The sequence below is a fragment of the Haliotis rufescens genome, unplaced genomic scaffold, assembly GCF_023055435.1.
Source record: "Haliotis rufescens isolate VD_foot unplaced genomic scaffold, xgHalRufe1.0.p SCAF_16, whole genome shotgun sequence".
Lineage (NCBI taxonomy): Eukaryota > Metazoa > Mollusca > Gastropoda > Lepetellida > Haliotidae > Haliotis > Haliotis rufescens.
The window spans coordinates 6948983-6973015 of record NW_025963846.1 but is presented as its reverse complement, the minus strand read 5'-3'; the positions used below and the strand labels follow the sequence as shown (position 1 = coordinate 6973015).

The window sequence follows — 24033 nt, the reverse complement described above, 5'->3', positions numbered from 1 at the left end:
AACTTGTGTACTTCAGTACGGATCTGTTGTCATGGTATTTCCAGTGTTATGTGCTCATGGTAATGTCTTTGCGTTAGGAAAATTAATCAAATTGTTTGCATATTTTATGCACACCCCTTCCACACAGCTGTATTTGTGAGAAATATAAGTGTGAACTATTCAAAAGAAAGAGTGCAATTTATCTACTCACTCTGGTTTATAATGCAATGCATGGTTTGGTTCCTGCTCACTTACAGGAACTGATAGTACCATACAAGCCTGAACATTCCCTCTGACCAAAAGATCCACATCTGCTAGTGGTGCCAAAGTCGTGCACCTTAACACATGGCGATCGCACATTTCAACATGCTTTCCCATTGCTATGGAACAACCTGCCACAAGAAATCAGAAAACAGAAAATCTGACAACTTTAAAAAGACACTAAAAACCTGTCTCTTCAAGAGAGCCTTTGACTAGATCAATCAGGATCTAAGTGCATTTGAGATGTTGTAATTTGGAAAATGTGCCATACAAATTTTTAACTTAATAAATTAAAAAAATATGGCCGCTGGATTTTTGCTGTGCGTTTAACAGCATTCACTCACCTATAATGAGCTTTTGTCTTTCGACCATGGTAGATAGGTCTTCAGCAACCCATGCTTGCCGTAAAAGGTGACTATGCTTGTTGTAAGAGGCGACTAACGGGATTGGGTGGTCAGGGTCGCTGACTTGGTTGATACATGTCATTGTATCCCAACTGCGTGGATCGATGCTTATGATATCAAACACGGGACTGTCTGGTCCAGGCTCGATTATTTTCAGATCGCCGTCATATAGCAGGAATATTGCTGAGTGCGGCATTAAACAACAAACAAACAAACAAACAATATCTTGTCTTTCTGTTATGATTTCAACTGAAGCTATAATTTTCACAGAAATGAAGTGTTCTCTTTTATGTTGAATGTTTGAATTTGAATTTGTCATCTTGTGACGTTTTGAAAGGTGTTTACATGAACATGTGAAATCCCAGACGAGAATGCTACTTGCAGGTCCTGGCTTTTGGGGCAAATCAGGCCACCAAGTGTGTCATCACAGTGCTGCTTATATACTTCGTCCCATCTCTCGGACTTCTGGCATTTTGCATTGCTCAGGTATGTGACAGAAAGCTGAAACAGATAATGCAACCTTTTTTTGTCTCACTCTTGAAGTCATTGATTCATGACAACAGTTTAAGGACAACTCAAAATAGGCAAGCAGTAATGATTCTTCAATGTTGATGATTTTTGATCTTACTCTCTCACTCCCTCCCTCACAGCCCCTCATAGCTCCTACGAGCCACATCAATACTACTGCTCAGAGCTTGAATACGATTCCTCACTCACTCACTGTTCCCTCAGGTGACAGGTGCGGCCGTCTACTGCGTCATCTACTATGTCTACTTCACACTCTATGTTGCCAAGAAGAAAGATGAGGATTTCCCACTGAAGTCTGTGAGGGACTTCTTCCCACAAAGGATAGAAGGGAAGGTCTGTACTTGTTATTCATGATATACTGAAGAATCTTCCAAAACCAGACCACATTCCAGAGATAACTTGTACTGTAGAATGCATTTGTTTGTTTCTTTAGTTATGTCTACAGTGCTCCCAGGGTAGAAGAGACCTCAAGTACACCATGTTGTCACTTTCTTGTCACTATCTGGTCATTGTCTTGCACAACAGGTTCCAAGAAAGAATAAAGGGAGATAACTTGTGCCATCTTATCAACCCAATGCGACTGGAACTCTTAATTTTCATTTGTTTATAGAAAGTACAATTGATTTCAGAGCTGTATTCAACAAGTTGCAAGGAAGTCAGATATGAACTTAGGAGTATGAAGACATATATGGATGGATGGATGGATGGATGGATGGGTGGCATGATGGATGGTTGGCATGATGGATGGATGGATGGATGGATGGATGGGTGGCATGATGGATGGATGGATGGATGGATGGATGGGTGGCATGATGGATGGATGGATGGAAGGATGGATGGATGGATGGGTGGCATGATGGATGGATGGGTGGATGGATGGGTGGATACTTTTAAGACCGATAGGGATATCAAAAACAACAACAGATCTTATGAATATACATTCCTGTTGTTATTTACATTGCTTGAATGTTGCTTAATGTGGTGAAGGAATGACTACTCACTCACTTGTTATTTCAGCCGTATTTTGACAGCCAGCTGACCAGTCTAGTGGGGAGTTTCTTCCAGCAGTCGCTGCTCAAACAGGTCCTTACAGAAGGTACTGCCGGGGGAATGTACCCCTTCTCCCAACCCTTCACTGTGTATGTCAGCCTGAAATGTTGACAGATCAGCTGTCCTTAGTTCCCAAATGTAGACAGATCAGTTGTCATTAGTTCCCAAATGTAGACAGATCAGTTGTCATTAGTTCCCAAATGTAGACAGATCAGTTGTCATTAGTTCCCAAATGTAGACAGATCAGTTGTCATTAGTTCCCAAATGTAGACAGATCAATTGTCTTTAGTTCCCAAATGTAGACAGATCAATTATCATTAGTTCCCAAATGTAGACAGATCATTAGTTCCCAAATGTAGACAGATCAATTGTCATTTGTTCCCTAATGTAAATAGATCAATTGTCTTTAGTTCCCAAATGTAGACACAGATCAGTTGTCTTTAGATCCAAAATGTAGACAGATCAATTGTCTTTAGTTCCCAAATGGAAACCATTCTGATGTGATTGATATGTGACGAAACACTATTAAAGGTGCTATTCTCTCCCAACACACAGAGAAACGCTGTAAAGACTATCATCCATTCTGATGTGGGGGCACAGGTGACCCAGTTGTCTCAAGTGCCCATTGGGCATGCCAGAAACCTATGATTGGGGGTTCGAATCCTGGTTCCCCCCGATTATGTTTCTAAGTTTATAAGCACCATACCTGTGCTCGTGGGTTTCACCGAAGTGGTAAACGTCTGAGACCTGTATCACTTCGGTCTTTCCTCCAACATTAAGCTGAAATGCCGTGATATAATTGGAATACTGTTAAAAGCGGGGTTAAACCCAACTCACCCACACCATTCAGCGGTGATAGATATTTGACGAAACACTATTAAAGATGCTATTCTCTCAAAACCCACAGAGAAGATTTAAGAATCTGAAAAGAATATCACTCATTCTGCTGTGATAGATATTTGACGAAACACTATTAAAGGTGCTATTCTCTGCCAACACACAGAAAAGATTTCAGAACCTGAAAGAAACTATGATGGTAACCATGATATTTACTTTCACCTGTTCTCACTCTTGTGCAATGGGTGAGTGTTAAATTGTTGTTTTTCTGTTCAGGGGAGAAGTTTGTCATGACATTCCTTGGAGCTCTCTCATTTGCTGATCAAGGTAAAGTTCCACTGCTCTCACCAGGTGTAGCTGCAGATCAGGGTTGACCTGATAAGACTACATCGAATTAATCATTAGTTCCATCATCCAACAATCAGGAAACAGTTTTCATTTCCTTGAATTTGTCCCTAATCATCTTTGAGAAATAGAAAAGATTCTTGAAAATTTTATGTGGTACATGACTCCTTAAATGTGTTAATCCAGATTGTAAGCCAGTAATAAATCTGTTATACTAGTCTGGGTAGTTAGATTCAGCCTGAGTCAAATGTGTAATTAAATCAGTAATGAGGCTTGACATTTTATAGGATGAAGATCTAATCACTTATTCAGCCCTGTATTATCTAAGAGTTGAGTTCTACCATGGAAGATAGAATATCCAATGTAATTGCTTGATAAGACCTATAAGGGGTATCATGTTTCTAACATGTGGCTTACTGTTATGAACATTGTGATGACATAGGAAATAATCTTCAAGAATTTCAGGTGTGACTGTTCTCAAATTATGACTTTATCTCTTGTGTATGTCATTAAATTATGACTTTCTCAATTGTGAATGACGTTAAATTATGACTTTCTCAATTGTAAATGACATTAATTCATGACTTTATCAGTTATGGAAGGCATCAAATTATGACTTTATTAGATGTGTATGTTGTTAAATTATGACTTTGTTAGATGTGCAGAATTTTAAATTATGACTTTATCAGTTGTGTATGACGTTAAATTATGACTTTCTCAGTTGTGTATGGCTCCAAAATATGACTTCCTCAGTTGTGATTGACATTGAATTATAACTATATCACTTGTGAATGACATTAAATTATGACTTTATCAGTAAGGAAAGGCATCAAAGTATGACTTTATTAGATATGTATCAATCTCATTAAAATCAGACTTTAGTTCTCGCTTAACAAAGATCTGGGGACATCCCATTATTGGTCATGTCAGAACGACCTTTCATCCGACCAATCAAAGCGTCGCTTACCAGATCATGAAACTGACAGTCGGAATGTGTTTTCTAACCGTGCAACCTCGAAAACGTTTAAACGGGGTATTCGGAACAACAATTACGGCCCGTACGACTGATTCCATCAAAATTATCGTCTATCTCTCGCTTCTGTAGGATAAACATTTGAATGGAGGAAGCGTTGCACAGTACGTGGGAAGCACTGCCATACAATCTCAGCCATATATTAGACATTCCGGAATGTTCGTTTGTTCAGTTTTCAAAATTTTAATCGAGAACTGTGTCGACATACTTTTCAAGCGTAGTCTGAAATGGAAGTCGCTAGGTTGAAATGAGTGCTATATAGCTTGAGAAAGCTGCTTTCTAATTGGCTGATGTCGACTTCTTGTTAGTCATTTCAGTGGTCAGTCAAAGTTCGCGAAAGGTCGATCTGACGTGACCCGTAATGGTATGTCCTCAGATCTTTGTTTAGCGGCAGCGAGAACTTAGATCTGATTTTAATGAGATTGGATGTGTATGTTGTTAAATTATGACTTTATCAGATGTGTATGTCATTAAATTATGACTTTCTCAATTGTGAATGATGTTAAAATATGACTTTCTCAATTGTGAATGACGTTAAATTATGACTTTCTCAGTTGTGTATGGCTCCAAAATATGACTTCCTCAGTTGTGATTGACATTGAATTATAACTTTATCACTTGTGAATGACATTAAATTATGACTTTATCAGTTAGGAAAGGCATCAAATTTTGACTTTATTAGATGTGTATGATGTTAAATTATGACTTTATCAGTTGTGAATGACACTAACATATGACTTTATTGGTTGTGTATGACATCAAGTTATGAATTTCGCAGTTGTGTATGACAACAAATTAGCACTATCATTTGTGTTTGGCATCAAATTATGACTTTAGGAAAATAAACTGATGATATTTTCAGGTGTGTATGACGTCATTAACAACCTCGGCTCGATGGCAGCCAGGTTTATCTTCCAACCAATCGAAGAGAGTGGGAACCTGTTCTTCTCTCAGCTGCTTGTGCGGGGCATCCCTACTCACCAACAGAAGCAGGTACGTGGGTCCACTGATGAGGATAAGATATATCTAAACCAAATGTCCTCTGTCAGGTTTACAGGAGAATCCTCATCTTAATCCAACCTTACATTAATCCAACCACTCACCAAATAGCACCGCTTATAAGCGCTGAGTAGAGTACTTCAGCTGAAACAATACATGCGCGCTGGCTCGTGTCGGCCTTTGATGCAGTCGCAAAGAGCAAAGACACCGTGTTGGGTGGCGTCTGTCTGGACTTGCAAGTGTGATCAGTGATGACATGAGTGAGTAGAACGCTTGTCTTGACCCCAGCAGTGACAATTCACAGGATGTAATTAGTGTTTGAATGACATTGTTTATATACTTGTAACAAGTGCTGCTAAAAAAACAGTGATGTGGAATACATAGTTGTTTGTTTTCAGTGTATGTCTAAGTTGGTGTTTCTGCTATCTAAAATGTCTTATTGTTGATATAAATGCGATGTTTAATAATGCGAGGAAAGACAACTCGCATTTTTCGCATTTAATTCATGCTCTCTTTAATATCAAGATTTACAGTATGTGGGTCCACTGTTGAGGATAAGATACAGACGCTGATCAAGGATTTGAAACAAGAAAGGGTGCACACTACTTAGGTCACATCCTTGTAGGATTCAGGTTAGAATAGATCCACAACTACCGATGCTGATCAATGTTTTGGCTCGGGTTGTTAGACCAGGTGATTTGGATGACAGTGTGTCATCGTACCCGATGGCGTGGATCGTTGGTCATAATATCAATCACTAGGTCTGTCATCATTTCAATGGAAAACTGATAAGTGCAGCGTTAAACAACAAACAAACAAACAACTTTAGGTGGACTAAAACACATATATAGCAGCGTTTATGTGTGTAGCTGTTTGTACTAGTCTGAAATATTGACCACTGAGATACCATGCCCCAGTTTAACATGAGTATACCCCACTCAAACACAGTAAACTGACTATGAGCCAACCAGCCCTTGTTTAGTCCAGTTAATGCCGAGTGCCAGGCAGGGTAACAGCATGTATTACTAACCTTCTGCTCTCAGGGCAGATGCTCTGGGCCCTGTTCCACAAAGCGATCTTAGTGCTACGTTGATCGTAAGCCTATGGTAAAGTATGGGAGTTACGACGAACATTGCACTAAGGTCGCTTTGTGGAACAGGGCCCTGGCCACTAGGCCACAGAGGCTGTCAGATCGACCACTAAAGATGTTACTGATGAAGATGAGGATGGACACTATTGATGTCACAGTAAAAGATAAAGATGCATCTCCACAGGTGATACAGATCACTGCTACATCCTGCTCATAATGTTTTGCAGGACTCTGCACTGCTGTGTAGCCAGGTGCTGGCCTATGTGTTGAAGACTGTCACTCTCATTGGTCTAACTATCCTGGTGTTTGGCCAATCATATTCCTTCCTGGCATTGGATCTCTACGGAGGAAGTATTCTCAGCTCGGGGGCAGGTAAGCTGGCGCTCTGGTGACATCTGTCCTTGTTGTTATTGCAAGACATTCAGATTTGGATTATTTTGTAAGGGTTCATTATCGGGGTCAACATTTACCCTATGTTTCCCCCAAAAATACACTCAATGGATTGGAATTTACTGTATTGAAGAATAATGTTTCATATTTTGTGACTGAGAGAGTTTGGTTTTACACCCCTTTTAACAATATTCTAACAATATTACAGTGGTGAAACCAGAAATGGGTTTTCACACATTGTGCCCAGTTTGATATATATATAACTCCCCACCTGGACCATGTAGGCCTGTACACCAGTAGAGGACGTAACGTGTACGCGAGACGGCTCTCCCGTCACGCGTACAAGTGACCACCTGAGAGGGCTCACTCGCATGCGTGACGGTCTGTCAGTGAACCATGGATTTCTGCATGTTGCACATAAATGTCTCTACAAATGTTATTTGTGAAAATAATAAAACAAAATTACGTAGAGTCTTTGATAATCATACTAGTTATTGTATGACATGAAAAAAATGTCATGAGAAAAATAATAAACGGTCAAATTCGGAGAAAAATGTGAAAAAATTGTGCAAAATGTTCTGTTTTTGACAGCGATTTTTTCCTATGTACATATTTTTCAGAAACTAACATGTAGTATTTTCTAAAAGCTGTACATGTTTGACTATATATACAACTGCCCAAGTTCACATTTCTATCGACTATTTCTAATTTTCAATATGAGGTGAAGGATGAAATCTGTAATTTAAAATTAGCAATACTTTTATATAAAAAAATTGAAAAGAGACACTTGCTGGGATTGTAGAGACTTTTCCAGTGTTGACTGTAGTTTTCGAACTACAGTAAAGTACGTTTTTAACGAACACGCTTATAACGAACTGACGGATATAACAAACTGATTTTTGTCCCGACTATTTGCTATTGTTATACTGTGTATATGCTTAAAACGAACTACGATTATAACAAACTAAAGTTAGTGGTCCCTTTGAGTTCGTTATAACCATATTTTACTGTACTTTTCATGCCTGTTGTGCCTTAGTCGTTTGAGCAAGATACCAAGAACCAGAGGATGATAACTGCACACCTGGATATTTATAGCTGGGGAATATGTCAATGGCAGAATCTCAAGTCCTAAACGGTTCAAAATATCTAACTTTGCCTCCATTCCTGAATACAATCTCTTCGCTTCCATTTATAAAAAAATAAAGAGAGTTGGTCAAGACATTTTTGGTGACCATCAACTGTAACATTTAACAAGATTATGTTATCTGCAAACAATAAAATAAATAATGCCAATGGACTTAAAGTTACACCATCATGGCCATGAGTTCCCTCACAATGAATGAATTCCACATCGATGAAACGTGAGAACAAAAAAGGCGACAATTGGCATCCCTTTCTAACACCAGAGTAGCACTGGAAGAACTGTGTATATCCACCTTGTAGAGAAATACAGATCTTTACAGATCCATATGTATATTACGGATTTATCTGACCATTGTTACCTCCTTTCCACAATTTAAAGAGTATGCCATTCCTATACAGTCGAATGCACCTTTCAAATCTATGAATTGTTACATGAATCAATTATTGAATAATCATCCAGTTTTCCAGAAAAATGAGATGATATTTTATCTTGATTGTTCTAATAGAACTGAAGTTTTGACAAATAACCGATTTTTATGTCTTTAATTGCCCTAAAATTTTCCAACAGCGATATCATGGCTTTTTTATTATGAATTATTTATTAGATAATCACCTTTAAAAAAAGGTTGTGTATTCATGTTCTTTCAACTTCTAAATTCCTATCCAATACTCGACCCGTTTTCTTTCTAAATATTGATAATTGCTGACCTTACATGTATTAAATCCTCATTTACTTGCGGTGGTACTGTCTGTATGTTCTCTTCATCACCATCAACTCACTCACTCACTCACCATGTACATGTTTCCCAGGGCCCTCTCTCCTGTGATGGTACTGTCTGTATGTTGTCTTCATCACCATCAACTCACTCACTCACTCACCATGTACATGTCTCCCAGGGCCCTCTCTCCTGTGATGGTACTGTCTGTATGTTGTCTTCATCACCATCAACTCACTCACTCACTCACCATGTACATGTTTCCCAGGGCCCTCTCTCCTGTGATGGTACTGTCTGTATGTTGTCTTCATCACCATCAACTCACTCACTCACTCACCATGTACATGTTTCCCAGGGCCCTCTCTCCTGCGGTGGTACTGTCTGTATGTTCTCTTCATCACCATCAACTCACTCACTCACTCACTCACCATGTACGTTTCCCATGGCCCTCTCTCCTGCGATGGTACTGTCTATATGTTCTCTTCATCACCATCAACTCACTCACTCACTCACCATGTACATGTGTTTCCCAGGGCCCTCTCTCCTGCGTTGGTACTGTCTATATGTTGTCTTCATCACCATCAACTCACTCACTCACCATGTACATGTTTCCCGAGGGCCCTCTCTCCTGCGGTGGTACTGTCTATATGTTCTCTTCATCACCATCAACTCACTCACTCACTCATCATGTACATGTTTCCGAGGGCCCTCTCTCCTGTGATGGTACTGTCTGAATTTTTCTCTTCATCACCATCAACTCACTCAGTCACTCACCATGTACATGTTTCCGAGGGCCCTCTCTCCTGCGGTGGTACTGTCTGTATGTTCTCTTCATCACCATCAACTCACTTACTCACCATGTACATGTTTCCGAGGGCCCTCTCTCCTGTGATGGTACTGTCTGCATGTTGTCTTCATCACCATCAACTCACTCACTCACTCACCATGTACATGTTTCCGAGGGCCCTCTCTCCTGTGATGGTACTGTCTGAATGTTCACTTCATCACCATCAACTCACTCACTCACTCACCATGTACATGTCTCCCAGGGCCCTCTCTCCTGTGATGGTACTGTCTGTATGTTGTCTTCATCACCATCAACTCACTCACTCACTCACCATGTACATGTTTCCCAGGGCCCTCTCTCCTGTGATGGTACTGTCTGTATGTTGTCTTCATCACCATCAACTCACTCACTCACTCACCATGTACATGTTTCCCAGGGCCCTCTCTCCTGCGGTGGTACTGTCTATATGTTGTCTTCATCACCATCAACTCACTCACTCACCATGTACATGTTTCCCAGGGCCCTCTCTCCTGCGGTGGTACTGTCTGCATGTTGTCTTCATCACCATCAACTCACTCACTCACCATGTACATGTGTTTCCCAGGGCCCTCTCTCCTGCGGTGGTACTGTCTATATGTTGTCTTCATCACCATCAACTCACTCACTCACCATGTACATGTTTCCCGAGGGCCCTTTCTCCTGCGGTGGTACTGTCTATATGTTCTCTTCATCACCATCAACTCACTCACTCACTCATCATGTACATGTTTCCGAGGGCCCTCTCTCCTGTGATGGTACTGTCTGAATTTTTCTCTTCATCACCATCAACTCACTCACTCACTCACCATGTACATGTTTCCGAGGGCCCTCTCTCCTGCGGTGGTACTGTCTGTATGTTCTCTTCATCACCATCAACTCACTTACTCACCATGTACATGTTTCCGAGGGCCCTCTCTCCTGTGATGGTACTGTCTGCATGTTGTCTTCATCACCATCAACTCACTCACTCACTCACCATGTACATGTTTCCCAGGGCCCTCTCTCCTGTGATGGTACTGTCTGTATGTTGTCTTCATCACCATCAACTCACTCACTCACTCACCATGTACATGTTTCCCAGGGCCCTCTCTCCTGCGGTGGTACTGTCTGTATGTTGTCTTCATCACCATCAACTCACTCACTCACTCACCATGTACATGTTTCCCAGGGCCCTCTCTCCTGTGATGGTACTGTCTGCATGTTGTCTTCATCACCATCAACTCACTCACTCACCCTCTCATCATGTACATGTTTCCGAGGGCTCTCTCTCCTGTGATGGTACTGTCTGCATGTTGTCTTCATCACCATCAACTCACTCACTCACTCACCATGTACATGTTTCCCAGGGCCCTCTCTCCTGCGGTGGTACTGTCTGTATGTTCTCTTCATCACCATCAACTCACTCACTCACTCACCATGTACGTTTCCCATGGCCCTCTCTCCTGCGATGGTACTGTCTATATGTTCTCTTCATCACCATCAACTCACTCACTCACTCACCATGTACATGTGTTTCCCAGGGCCCTCTCTCCTGCGTTGGTACTGTCTATATGTTGTCTTCATCACCATCAACTCACTCACTCACCATGTACATGTTTCCCGAGGGCCCTTTCTCCTGCGGTGGTACTGTCTATATGTTCTCTTCATCACCATCAACTCACTCACTCACTCATCATGTACATGTTTCCGAGGGCCCTCTCTCCTGTGATGGTACTGTCTGAATTTTTCTCTTCATCACCATCAACTCACTCACTCACTCACCATGTACATGTTTCCGAGGGCCCTCTCTCCTGCGGTGGTACTGTCTGTATGTTCTCTTCATCACCATCAACTCACTTACTCACCATGTACATGTTTCCGAGGGCCCTCTCTCCTGTGATGGTACTGTCTGCATGTTGTCTTCATCACCATCAACTCACTCACTCACTCACCATGTACATGTTTCCGAGGGCCCTCTCTCCTGCGGTGGTACTGTCTGTATGTTCACTTCATCACCATCAACTCACTCACTCACTCACCATGTACATGTCTCCCAGGGCCCTCTCTCCTGTGATGGTACTGTCTGTATGTTGTCTTCATCACCATCAACTCACTCACTCACTCACCATGTACATGTTTCCCAGGGCCCTCTCTCCTGCGGTGGTACTGTCTGTATGTTGTCTTCATCACCATCAACTCACTCACTCACTCACCATGTACATGTTTCCCAGGGCCCTCTCTCCTGCGGTGGTACTGTCTATATGTTGTCTTCATCACCATCAACTCACTCACTCACCATGTACATGTTTCCCAGGGCCCTCTCTCCTGCGGTGGTACTGTCTATATGTTGTCTTCATCACCATCAACTCACTCACTCACCATGTACATGTTTCCCAGGGCCCTCTCTCCTGCGGTGGTACTGTCTGCATGTTGTCTTCATCACCATCAACTCACTCACTCACCATGTACATGTGTTTCCCAGGGCCCTCTCTCCTGCGGTGGTACTGTCTATATGTTGTCTTCATCACCATCAACTCACTCACTCACCATGTACATGTTTCCCGAGGGCCCTTTCTCCTGCGGTGGTACTGTCTATATGTTCTCTTCATCACCATCAACTCACTCACTCACTCATCATGTACATGTTTCCGAGGGCCCTCTCTCCTGTGATGGTACTGTCTGAATTTTTCTCTTCATCACCATCAACTCACTCACTCACTCACCATGTACATGTTTCCGAGGGCCCTCTCTCCTGCGGTGGTACTGTCTGTATGTTCTCTTCATCACCATCAACTCACTTACTCACCATGTACATGTTTCCGAGGGCCCTCTCTCCTGTGATGGTACTGTCTGCATGTTGTCTTCATCACCATCAACTCACTCACTCACTCACCATGTACATGTTTCCCAGGGCCCTCTCTCCTGTGATGGTACTGTCTGTATGTTGTCTTCATCACCATCAACTCACTCACTCACTCACCATGTACATGTTTCCCAGGGCCCTCTCTCCTGCGGTGGTACTGTCTGTATGTTGTCTTCATCACCATCAACTCACTCACTCACTCACCATGTACATGTTTCCCAGGGCCCTCTCTCCTGTGATGGTACTGTCTGCATGTTGTCTTCATCACGATCAACTCACTCACTCACCCTCTCATCATGTACATGTTTCCGAGGGCTCTCTCTCCTGTGATGGTACTGTCTGCATGTTGTCTTCATCACCATCAACTCACTCACTCACTCACCATGTACATGTGTTTCCCAGGGCCCTCTCTCCTGCGATGGTACTGTCTGTATGTTCTCTTCATCGCCATCAACGGCATCACAGAGGGGTTCGTCTTTGCAACCATGAGCAAGGAAGATGTTGACAGGTAGATGTTACAACACTTAAAGTTTATTAATTTTTTATGTAAGGCTGAAAAATATTTATCGATGATGCTCAACACAAAGTATTTTGAATTTTCATTTCTAATGATTGCCTTATATTGGGATGATAGTTAAGATGATTGCGAGGTGAATGACAGTATTTAGTTTTGCCAAATGTCATTTCTTTAACAAGTAGTGCAAGTCACAGCATGTATGAAGCCATCTGATTGTTTGTTGTTTAACGTTGCTTTCTGGCAATATTCGAGCTATATGATGGCGACCTGTAAATAACTGGACCACACCATCCAGTGATTTTATGAGACGTGACTAATCCCATCGTGTACGATGACATGCAATAAACCAAGTCACCAAAATGGACTGCCCAATCCATCAAGTCAGCTCTAATGACCACTTGGGCTGGGACGGGTAACTTGGGTACTTGGGTCAGGTGTGTCCTGAGAAGGACCCGGGTACCCACAGGACTACTCTGACCCCTGGTTAGTCACTTGATATATTGGCTAATGACAAAAATTATCTGGAACTCTATGGTTACATTACAAGTCAGTAATGTTCGCATTTCTTTCTGATTATGCACCCATTCCTTATGACTTTCACTGATTTGAATAAAGATAAAACTTCAGTCACCTTCAGTCACCTTCAGTCACCAGATCGTTATAATTGTGTATCTAAATACACTTTGCCAGGGCTACTGTCAAACTATTCCCAATCGGATATTTTGTACCCAATTCTTAAGACCTATAGCAGGTACCCGGGTAGGGTCAGGTAATAGCTGGGTGGGTACCCGGGTAGTAAATTTGGACTCATCCCAGCCCTAATGATCCCCATAGGTTCCAGGGGACCTAGTCTTGAACAAGAATGCCCACATGGTGTCTGTCTGATGATGTGGCGTGTCCCTGTCCAAAACTTGCCACTTGCCTTGGGGTTGCAAATGTCCTTGCATGTTACAGGCAGCCTGGATTGTATACTCCCCAGGGAGCTGAGAAAGCAAATGAGATCTGTTGAATGGGGTTATAATGTCACAATCTTTGGAGAATGGAGTGTGGAGTCTTGTGCTATGTCAGTAGCCTTTTATTATTATTATTTTTTAAATTTTATTTTATATATTATTATTATTATTATTATTATTATTATTATTGTACTATCCAGATGATTCTGTGTCCACACATCTGAAGCTATCTAATATGTGAGAGTCATTGGGTGTTTTGTGAGTTATATTGATTCACCCATCTTCAAATATGGACATTGTTAGGAAGCGTGAACATGCCTATTAAAGTAAGATAAGACCGACATATATTTACATTGTGTCTTACTGGTTTTTTGTTTTTTTTAAGGTACAACAGGAAGATGTTTATTTTTTCTGGAGTTTTTCTCCTTTCCTCATGGCTCCTGACAAAGTACCTGGGCAGCGTCGGCTTCATCCTTGCCAACTGCTTTAACATGCTTGTCCGGATCCTACACAGGTGAGTACAGCATACACAGTGTCGTCAGAGTCAGTGTCAGTCACAACAGTGTTTGTCGCATCACAGTGTCAGTCAGAGTCAGTGTCAGTCACAATAGTGTTTGTCGCATCACAGTGTCAATCACCAAACAGTGTCAGTCACAGTCAAAATAGACCCGTGAACATCACTGGTAGAATTGGTCTTCAGCACCCCAAAGGCATGCTTATCGTAAGAGGCGACTAACGGGATGTCAGTCTTGCTGACTTGGTTGATGCATGTCATCGTATCCCAATTACGTGGATCAATGTTCATGATGTCAATTACTGGATTGTCTTGTCCAGACTCGATTCTTTACAGACCGTCGTCGTATAGCTGGAATATTGCTGAGTGCGATGTTAAACAACAAACGAACAAAAACAGTCAAAATATTTCACAGTGACAGCGAGTTCGATTCTCAGGATCACTCTCACCCAAACAGAATGTTAAGGCATAGGTTGCAGAAATTGACATGGGCTTTCCCCAACCTCAAGCCGACATTTCTTGACATAACTGAAAAACTCACTCACTCACTCACTCACTCACTCACTCACTGTTTATCATGGTACAATACCTGAAACATACAAGTATATTTAATATCTTGTAGCAGGAATGTGCTTGACACCAAAGTTTTCAATGGAAATATATACAGGTAGCCCTGGGAATAAATCTGATATTGCCAGTTATGACAAGAGGTCAGTTAACACAGATATAAGGTATGACTGAACCATTACTCATTACACAGAAAGAACATTTAATGTTTCTCTTCAAATTTGACATATTATATTTCCAGTGTGTCTTTCATCCGAGGGTATTACCGCCAGAGTTCTGCCCTGCCCCTGAGAGAAGGCCTCCCTTCCCCACTGGTGCTGGTCAGCCTTGGGGTGGTCAGTCTCATCATGTACACATCAGAGGTGATGAACTTTTTGTTTGTTTGTTTGTTTGTTTGTTTGTTTGTTTGTTGTTTAACACCACAATCAGCAATACCCCGGTATTCCAGCTATATGGCGGCGGTCTGTAAATAACCAAATCTGGACCAGACAATCCAGTGTTTGTTTGTTTGTTGTTTAACACCGCACTCAGCAATATTCCAGCTATATGGCGGCAGTCTGTAAATAACCCAATCTGTGTGTGGCTGTTTGTGCTAGTCTGAACTAATGCCGATTTTATAGTACTAGTCCACTGAGATGCCGCAGTTTAACATGAATACCCCACTCAGACAAAGTATACTGACTCTGAGCCGACCAGTCCTTGTTTTAGCCCCTGAATGCCAAGCACCAGGCAGGGTAACAACAAGTCTTTTACACCTCACCACACCCTCATCAAGCAATAAAGGCAGTTTTATACAAAACATTCATGCTATCTTTACCATGTTTGTTTTTGTTATATGCCTTTGATAAATATTCTGAATCTATTTTGACAAAGAATGGTATGCAGTATCTGAAGCAAATTCATCAGTATCATGAAGAAGTTGGGAAGTGAGATGAGATGTCTTTTTGGAAACATCTGTATAAGGAATGAATTACAGGAATGAAAGGTTGAATTTGAGATTAAACTTATATCAGTCATGTTGATATTGAAATATTCAAAAGCTTAAAAAAAAGAAGAGATTTTGTAACAGAATGTTTAACTGAAACACGATTGAATTTCATGCAATGTACACTTAATGAATTCATAATTGAAGAACTCAAGGAAACAGAACAGCTTACAGGTTTTCTTGGAATTTCTATTTAGTTTTTCTTCGCATTTTTTGCATGAGAGGTTGATATTTGATTTCTTACCATGGATATATTCTACATGGCATTAAGGAACTATTTCAGTACTTACCGTATTTCATCTATTCTAAGACTGCCTCTGTGGTCTAGTGGTAGAGGGTCCGCCCAGAGAGCAGAAGGTCCGGGGTTTGATCCCCAGCTGCGTCATACCAAAAGACGTTAAAAGATGGTACTTCTTTCCCTACCTGGTGCTTGGCATTAAGGGGCTAAAACAAGGACTGGTCGGCTCTGAGTCAGTATACTGTGTCTGAGTGGGGTATTCATGTTAAACTGCAGCATGGTATCTCAGTGAGCTAGCACTATAAATCAGCATCAGTTGGGACAAGCACAAGCAGCTGCACACACACGTGCATGCAGATCGCTGTATAAGTGCAATAATCTTGGACGTGACGTTGAACACCATTTCACCTCATCTCATCTATTTGACTCCGGGCCTCATTTACACTTTGGTCTCTAATCATGCTAATTGACACCAGGTCTTACACTCTGTTAAAAAAGCTGTGTCCATCATTTGATGAAATTAATGATTCCTATCACAATATCTTACGGCATGTTATGATTACTCCCTCATGTACCCTTTGTATGAAAGTAGAGATTTGGATTTTTGTAGGATTGTGTTTCCACTGCACCAGCATTAAACAGAATATATGCCACACCTTTAACAGATGCCAAGTCAACAGCTTGCACGAATTTGATACACGCGTGGGTGTCTAATAGAGGAAATACGGTATTATGAATAGATGAGGTAGAACTCAAAAGGAAAAAAGTGACCCCAGTTACACATTCTCATTTATGTTAATTAATTCTTTCCTCATCAATTGTTTGTAACTTCTTTAGTATGGTTGCACCATTGCCATCTTTTAAAGCACGAGAGTAAGTGAGTGAGTGCCTGTAGATTTCACACGTTGTACCATGTAGTAAATCAAACCCGTGCCTTTGGCGTGGTGAACAAACTCTCTAACCACTATGCTAATTGCTCAGTCACATTTGCTCTACGGCTAGGCTACGGCGGCCATAGCCCCCCCAAAATTGAGAGGATCTGCGGTGGCCACAGGGTCGCCCTAGGGCATATCCCTATATTTTACAGGGGTCACCGTGGGATTGTAGCTCAGAGTTATAACTTTTTTAATTTCTAGGTCCGCTGTAGCAATTAGACAATTAGACACACAGCCACAGGTTTTCCGTCTCCGCAAATTCAAAATACACCGTGCGGCTACCCTAACATATGTAACTGCTACAGTATATGACTGTGGGAATCCTACGGTGACCCTATAATTGCTATTGGCCGTAGATATTTTAGACCCCACGGCTGCCACGGCAAATGTAACTGAGGCATAACACACCATCCTTAAGGCCCAAGAGTCTACAGACATGAAATTGGTTATATGAATGAATGAATGATTCCTTGTGAATCAAATTTCAGTCTATTGGAGGTTTGTATGATTGTTAAATGAATCATTCAATAGCAATTTCTTATCTTGTACAATCTTATCTTGACTTTTTTGTTGAATTTTTCAGTTGTTGCTATGTTATTGATTTCAGAAACTTCTCTGCTGTGACAAAGGCATTTTAAGAAGAATTCTCCACGTTGGTATTGGTGGTGTGTGTTTACTGGCGGTACTTTTAGTTATGTATGTTTCTGAAAAGAAACTTATAGCATTTGTCAAAGAACAATTTGACAAGAGAAAAAATAAAAAAAATGAAGAAAAATCCAGCTGAATAAACTTTTTACATATTTACTCATTCCATTTGTTGTTTTACTCACTGACTATACTGTTTGTCTGATCTGTTGTTTTCATGCAGGATATCAACATACTCCAGTCTTTTCATTATGGTGCAATATAAGTTGTAGCAGGATCACGAGGGGTACATGGGGTTTTATGCGTCCCCGAGGGACTCATAAAACCCTATGCATCCCAGGTGATACTGCTGCAACAAATGTTTCTTACAGACATGTTTTAATATGACATAGTAAAAGAATCAAAACAAATTTAAAATTGATAGAAAACAGCTGTTCCATTGAGCTGAGGGTAACTTGTGCTGTCATTGACTTTCATTGACTCTGAAAAAGCATGCAGCTTTTTGCTTCAAAGCGGGATGTAAGGGATTTATTCTGCCTCTCAGTAATCTGCAGCAGCCTGACTTGTTCATGGGGGGGTATTAGGGATTGATTCACCCACTGAGAAATTTATTTCCCATCAAGGCGGGATACATTAAATTTTATCAAGATCTTGTGGACCAATCAGATCTCATCATTCTGACATGGAGGTATTATAAGGTTACTTTTAACCATGCTAAATTGGAGTCGAATGCACAGTGTGTTTATCTCTTTTCTAGGGGACAAGGGTGGCTCAGTCATCTTGGGCACGCCAGAAATCTATGATCCTGGGTTCGAACCCTGGTTATGTTTCTAGGTTTGTCAGGACCCAATGTAATTAAAATCAATCTTAGTTCTCGCTACCGCTGAACAAAGATCTGAGGACATCCCATTATTGGTCACGTCAGAACGACCTTTCATCCGATCAATCAGAGCGTCGCCTACCAGATCATGAAAGTGACAGTCGGAATGTGACCGACAAAACATTAACACGGGTTATTCCGAACGATAGTTACAGGCTTAACGACTGAATCCATACATTCCATCTTTTAGCCATTCCAGAATATTCATTCCATTAGTCGTTCAAAGTTCGCGAAAGGTCGGTCTGATGTGACCCGTAATGGGGTGTCCTCAGATCTTTGTTTAGCGGTAGCGAGAACTAAGATCTGATTTATATGAGATTGGTCAGGACCATACCTGTACTCAAGGGTTTCATAAAAGTTGTAAACATCTAAGTCCTGCGTCACTTCCGGCTTTCCTCCCACATTACTCTGACGCACTCTGATGTAGCTGGAAAACTGTAAAACGCAGTGTTGAACCCAACTCACTCACTCACTCCTTTCTACCATGACTTAATTAAACACAAACGTTTTGGTGTTAACAAAGATACTGAGTGGCATAGGTTCAGTCCAATGGTTTTAATAGGTTGTCGATCTGAATTAACAAAACACCAATAATAGCCTTGACTATTGCGTTTTTACTTTTAAGGCATGCCTTGAATGTGTGTTACCCAGCTACTTCATTAGCCAACATAAAGTGGCCACTCTTAAGGAAGAGTGGGGCAGTAGGGTAGCCCAGTGGTTAAAGCGTTCGCTCGTCACGCCGAAGACCCGGGTTCGATTCTCGACATGGGCACAATGTGTGAAGCCCATTTCTGGTGTCCCCCGCCGTGATATTGCTGGAATATTGCTAAAAGCGACATTAAACCATACTCACTCACTCACTCACTTAAGGAAGAGTAAGCTAGCCTTGCAGGGATTTAATTCTACTCTGCATGTCACCATGAAGTCATACTGTTGTGATGCAAAAGATATGACATCACAGTCAACAACAGAAAAGTGTCAAATTTCAAGCTATTTTTGTTGCCAGTACTCGAAATACACACTCTTAGTCGATTTCTATTGTTTTTTCTGCCCAAACTGAATTGCCATACATGCTTGAATATTGCAGTGACCTCAAATCTGCATTTGATGACCTATGATTTATTGTGAGACCTGTGAAGATCCGGGGTAGAATAGGTCTTCAGCAACCCATGCTTACCATAAAAGGGAACTGTTTGTTGTAAGAGGCGACTAATGGGATTTGGTGGTCGACTCGCTGACTCGGTTGATGCATGTCATCGATCCCAATTGCATGGATCAATGCTCATGATATTGATCACTTGATTGTCTGGTCCAGACTCGATTATTTACAGACCGCCGTCATATAGCTGGAATATTGCTGAGTGTGCTGTTAAACAAGAAACAAACCATATTGTGATTTCAAAATGTCTATCCACATTGACTGATGAAATACTTTTCTAAAAACATTAGCGTCTGTGGGAATGCTGCCGTCCAGTCAACTGTTTTAATCAGAGATAGCCATTGTGATTTAACACTGCTTACTGTTCAATTAGAATGGAGTAATTTCCCTTTTCATGGTAGAATGTCTATTTACACTGTGGGTAGGTTTCCTGATAGCATATAAGAAGGGAAAAGTGTTAAAGGGAAGTATTTGTTTGACACAATATTATTCCTTGTTTATATATGAAAGTATGTTATGTATTATAATGATGACGAATGCCAGTGGTGTGATGGATATCAAATGGATTTATTCCCTCTTGTTTTTCTTATGTGGTGGTTTACATTTTTCTATATTCTTTTGTTGATATGATGAATCTATATTCAAATGCAGCAGTAAACTTCCTACTCATAATTTGTGTTCACTTATATTTCCCCCTTTATTTATGAGTTAGGGGCGGTTGGGTAGCCTAGTGGTTAAAGCGTTCGGTCATCACGTCGAAGACCCAGGTTTGAATCCTGACATGGGTACAATGTGTGAAGGCCATTTCTGGTGTTCCCTGCCCTGATATTGCTGGAATATTGCTAAAAGCTGCGTAAAACCATACTCACTGTGTCAACTGTGTCAACTGAGATGTTGCCTGAGCCCGAGCAGTTTGCCTGAGCTGTTTCTTGGACTGTCAGCACCATACCCTTGCTTGTGGGTATCACTAAAGTGCTGAAAGTATAATACCTATATCACTGGCATAGCTCTGACTCGAGTCTGACATCTCTTAATATAAATGAAATACCAAATCAGCGTCTTTAGAAACCCAACCTTCCGGAGGCAAGGGCGTTAACTGTTTCCACCCCTGCCGAACTATGCCGGAATTCCGGAGTTCCACTTTGGCTGGACTAACGAGTCGAAGCATAGTCCAATCAAAATCGCGTAACGAACTGGACATCCTGTTCGTAAACAAAATGCATTTCAACGCGCAGATTTCGGTCGACTGCTGGATTTGCAAAACGTGTACAGTCGGGTCCTGCTATTGAACATCCGGGGGCGTCCGGAAACGTCCGGAAACGTCCAGGAGGTTTCATCAGACATCGGAGGTTTATAATAAAGTGCAGTCAGTCAATAGAACATGTCTTTCTCAGTTTGGAAACATCGTGGGAATATCAACTGGCGTAAAAATAAATAGAAAAAACAGCAAAAAAAAAATAAATAAATAAGTACAAGTAACAAGGTAAAAAATATTTAATAGGCCATGAAGGTTTTTTTTATCCAACAAAGCGGACCTCATGGTACTTACAGACAAATTTGTTTAAAAAAATGTTTCTTTGTTTGTTGTGTAGCGCCACACTTAGCAATAATCCAGCTATATGACGGCCGTCTGTAAATAATGGAGTCAATACCGGATAATCCAATCAACCAAGTCAGCGAACCTGACCACCCGATCCTGTTAGTCGCCCCTTACAAACATAGTCGCCTCTTACCACAAGCATGGGTTTGTGAAGACTAATTCTAACCCGGGTCTTCACGGGGCGTATGTTAAGTTTTGTTTGTTTGTTAAACGCCACCCACAGCAGTATTTCAGCTATATGGCGGCGGTTGTAAATAATCATGTCTGGACCAGACAGTCATTGACATCATGAGCATCAAACTACGCAATTGAGATATCGATAACATGCATCAACCAAGTCAGCGAGCCTGACCACCCTATCCCGTTAGTCGCCTCTTACCACAATCATAGTAGCCACTTACGACAAGCATGGGTTGCTGAAGATCTGTTCTAACCTGCGTAGGGGACACGGGTGGCCCATTCGTCTATAAGGCACCACGATTCGCCGTGCAGAGTTGCGTCCTTTGGGCACGCCAGAAACCTATGATTGTGGGTTCGAATCCCGGTTCGCCCCAATTATGTTTCTAGGTTTGTCAGCATCATACCCGTGTTCGTGGGTTTCACCGAAGTGGTAAACCTCTGAAACCTGCATCACTTCGGGCTTTCCTCCCACATCAAGCTGACACGCCGCGATATGACTGGAATACTGTTAAAAGCGGCGTTTAACCCAACTCACCCACTCATTTACTCACTCTAACCTGCGTAAGTTACAGTAATCATTACTTTTTTACAATATATAAGATAATCAATAATACATAATCAGTGTTCATCATATCTAACTCACTAACTTAATTTCCGACAGTACATGAGTTTTTTTGGAAATACTACTTTCCTAGAGTGAACGTCTTTGCGGTGTTAATCCTCTTTCGTTGTTCTGGCTTTCTTGGCTGTCTGTGGTGTCTTTGGAATGTTGAGGCGACCATCCAACGAAACAGTATTGCTTTGTTGACATCTGGGGCCTTGCAGGAACTTTCGAAAATGTCTGTCTTACCCTGCAGGCTTTTTGATGTCCAGCAGGCATAAGACAATTTTAAGCCTGAGAAGCATGGTTTCAGTTGGTAGTTGCCTTGGCTGTAGAGGGCCATGGGTTCTCCTCGTTCATGATGCTTCCGTTCAGCCATTATTGATGAAATTACAAACATCTCGGAAACACGACTGAAAATGTCAATACATGTATTTTAATCCAATAGTAATTATGTTCAACGTGTTTCTTACCGCAACAAAGTGTATTTTTTAAAGTGAATCTCTGCAGTATAGCAGGTTCAGTATGAAGGAGAGACCCGTGAAGATACGGGGTAGAATAGGTCTTCAGCAACCCATGCTATCCGTAAAAGGCGACGATGCTTGTCGTAAGGGGCGACTAACGGGATCGGGTGGTCAGGCTCGCTGATTTGGCTGATGCATGTTATCGTATCCCAATTGCGTGGATCGATGCTCATAATGTCAATCACTGGATTATTAACAGACCGCCGTCATACAGTTGGAATATTGCTTAGTGCGGCGTAAAACAACAAACAAACCATAACAGTATAAAGGAGAAGATAATTAATCCCCTGGTTTGTGTAAGTATACATGCAACTGATTTTAATGCAAAATACATTCGGTGCTATCCAAGAGCAGAATTTCTGCTAACTTCAAAGCCAGTAATGCAAGGTCATATAGCTGAAATATTGCTGAGTGCGGCGTTAAACCACAAACCAACCAACCAACAGTAATGCAAGGGAAACTACACGATTTGTGTTAACTGTCTCACCAGGATACTCGCATGTAATTAACACTCTGGAAGTTATTTTCTGGGCGTGAATACACCCATCCACTACATATGCTCCTCCTATGCCTCGCTCACTCGTACAATCTCAAACAACATGATTTGTTAATAACGACCTGAATTGTTCGATGTTTGAGTTTTCACCACAAACTGGTATGATGAGGCGGTATAAGTACGAAACATAGGCGAATTGGTCAATGATGATAAAAGCATGGGACTTTACATATATATTCCTATTGGTATATGTATTTAGAGTGAGTGAGTTGGGTTTCACACCGCTTTTAACAGTATTCCAGTTATATCGCGGCGTGTCAGCTTAATGTGGAAGGAAAGCCCGAAGTGATGCAGGTCTCAGACGTTTACCACTTCGGTGAAACCCACGACCACGGATATGGTGCTGACAAACCTAGGAACATAATCGGGGCGAACCGGGATTGGAACCCACAATCACAGGTTTCTGGCGTGTCCAAGGGACGCAACTCTCCATAGCGAATGTCGGCGCCTTAGACGACTGGGCCACCCGAGAATATGCATTTAGAGAAAATCATGAGCCACTTAAAAATCCAAGACAAATTCAAGGTGGTCTCCAATTGTCACGATCATCTGTTTTTGAGAGTAATTATCCGATTTGGGCGATCTTTGTCTAGTTTTCAATGTTCTTTACCCAAACTAGATTGATTGTTTGGTTAATCAATTTTGAAGTCTGACTTGTAATGAGGGGATTTACAATAATTACTTTTGTTTTTACTAGACTGTGATTTAATTTAATTTCATATCGCCTTGAAACTAT

The 24033-nt window shown here is 41.4% G+C and overlaps 1 protein-coding gene across 2 annotated transcripts in view; it reads left to right on the top strand.

Moving 5' to 3' along the window:
• Positions 1-18701, top strand: part of LOC124134023 (protein RFT1 homolog) — a 29551-nt gene extending 10850 nt beyond the window's left edge. For both annotated transcript variants that reach the window (XM_046498641.2, XM_046498649.2), the window contains exons 6-15: positions 1029-1130; positions 1377-1505; positions 2190-2268; positions 3336-3386; positions 5300-5430; positions 6754-6898; positions 12846-12951; positions 14299-14427; positions 15236-15356; positions 17760-18701. In XM_046498641.2, the coding sequence (XP_046354597.2) occupies positions 1029-1130; positions 1377-1505; positions 2190-2268; positions 3336-3386; positions 5300-5430; positions 6754-6898; positions 12846-12951; positions 14299-14427; positions 15236-15356; positions 17760-17936 (1170 nt within the window). In that variant the 3' untranslated portion in view covers positions 17937-18701. The remainder of the gene's footprint in view (positions 1-1028; positions 1131-1376; positions 1506-2189; positions 2269-3335; positions 3387-5299; positions 5431-6753; positions 6899-12845; positions 12952-14298; positions 14428-15235; positions 15357-17759) is intronic.
• The last annotated feature ends 5332 nt before the right edge of the window (positions 18702-24033 follow it).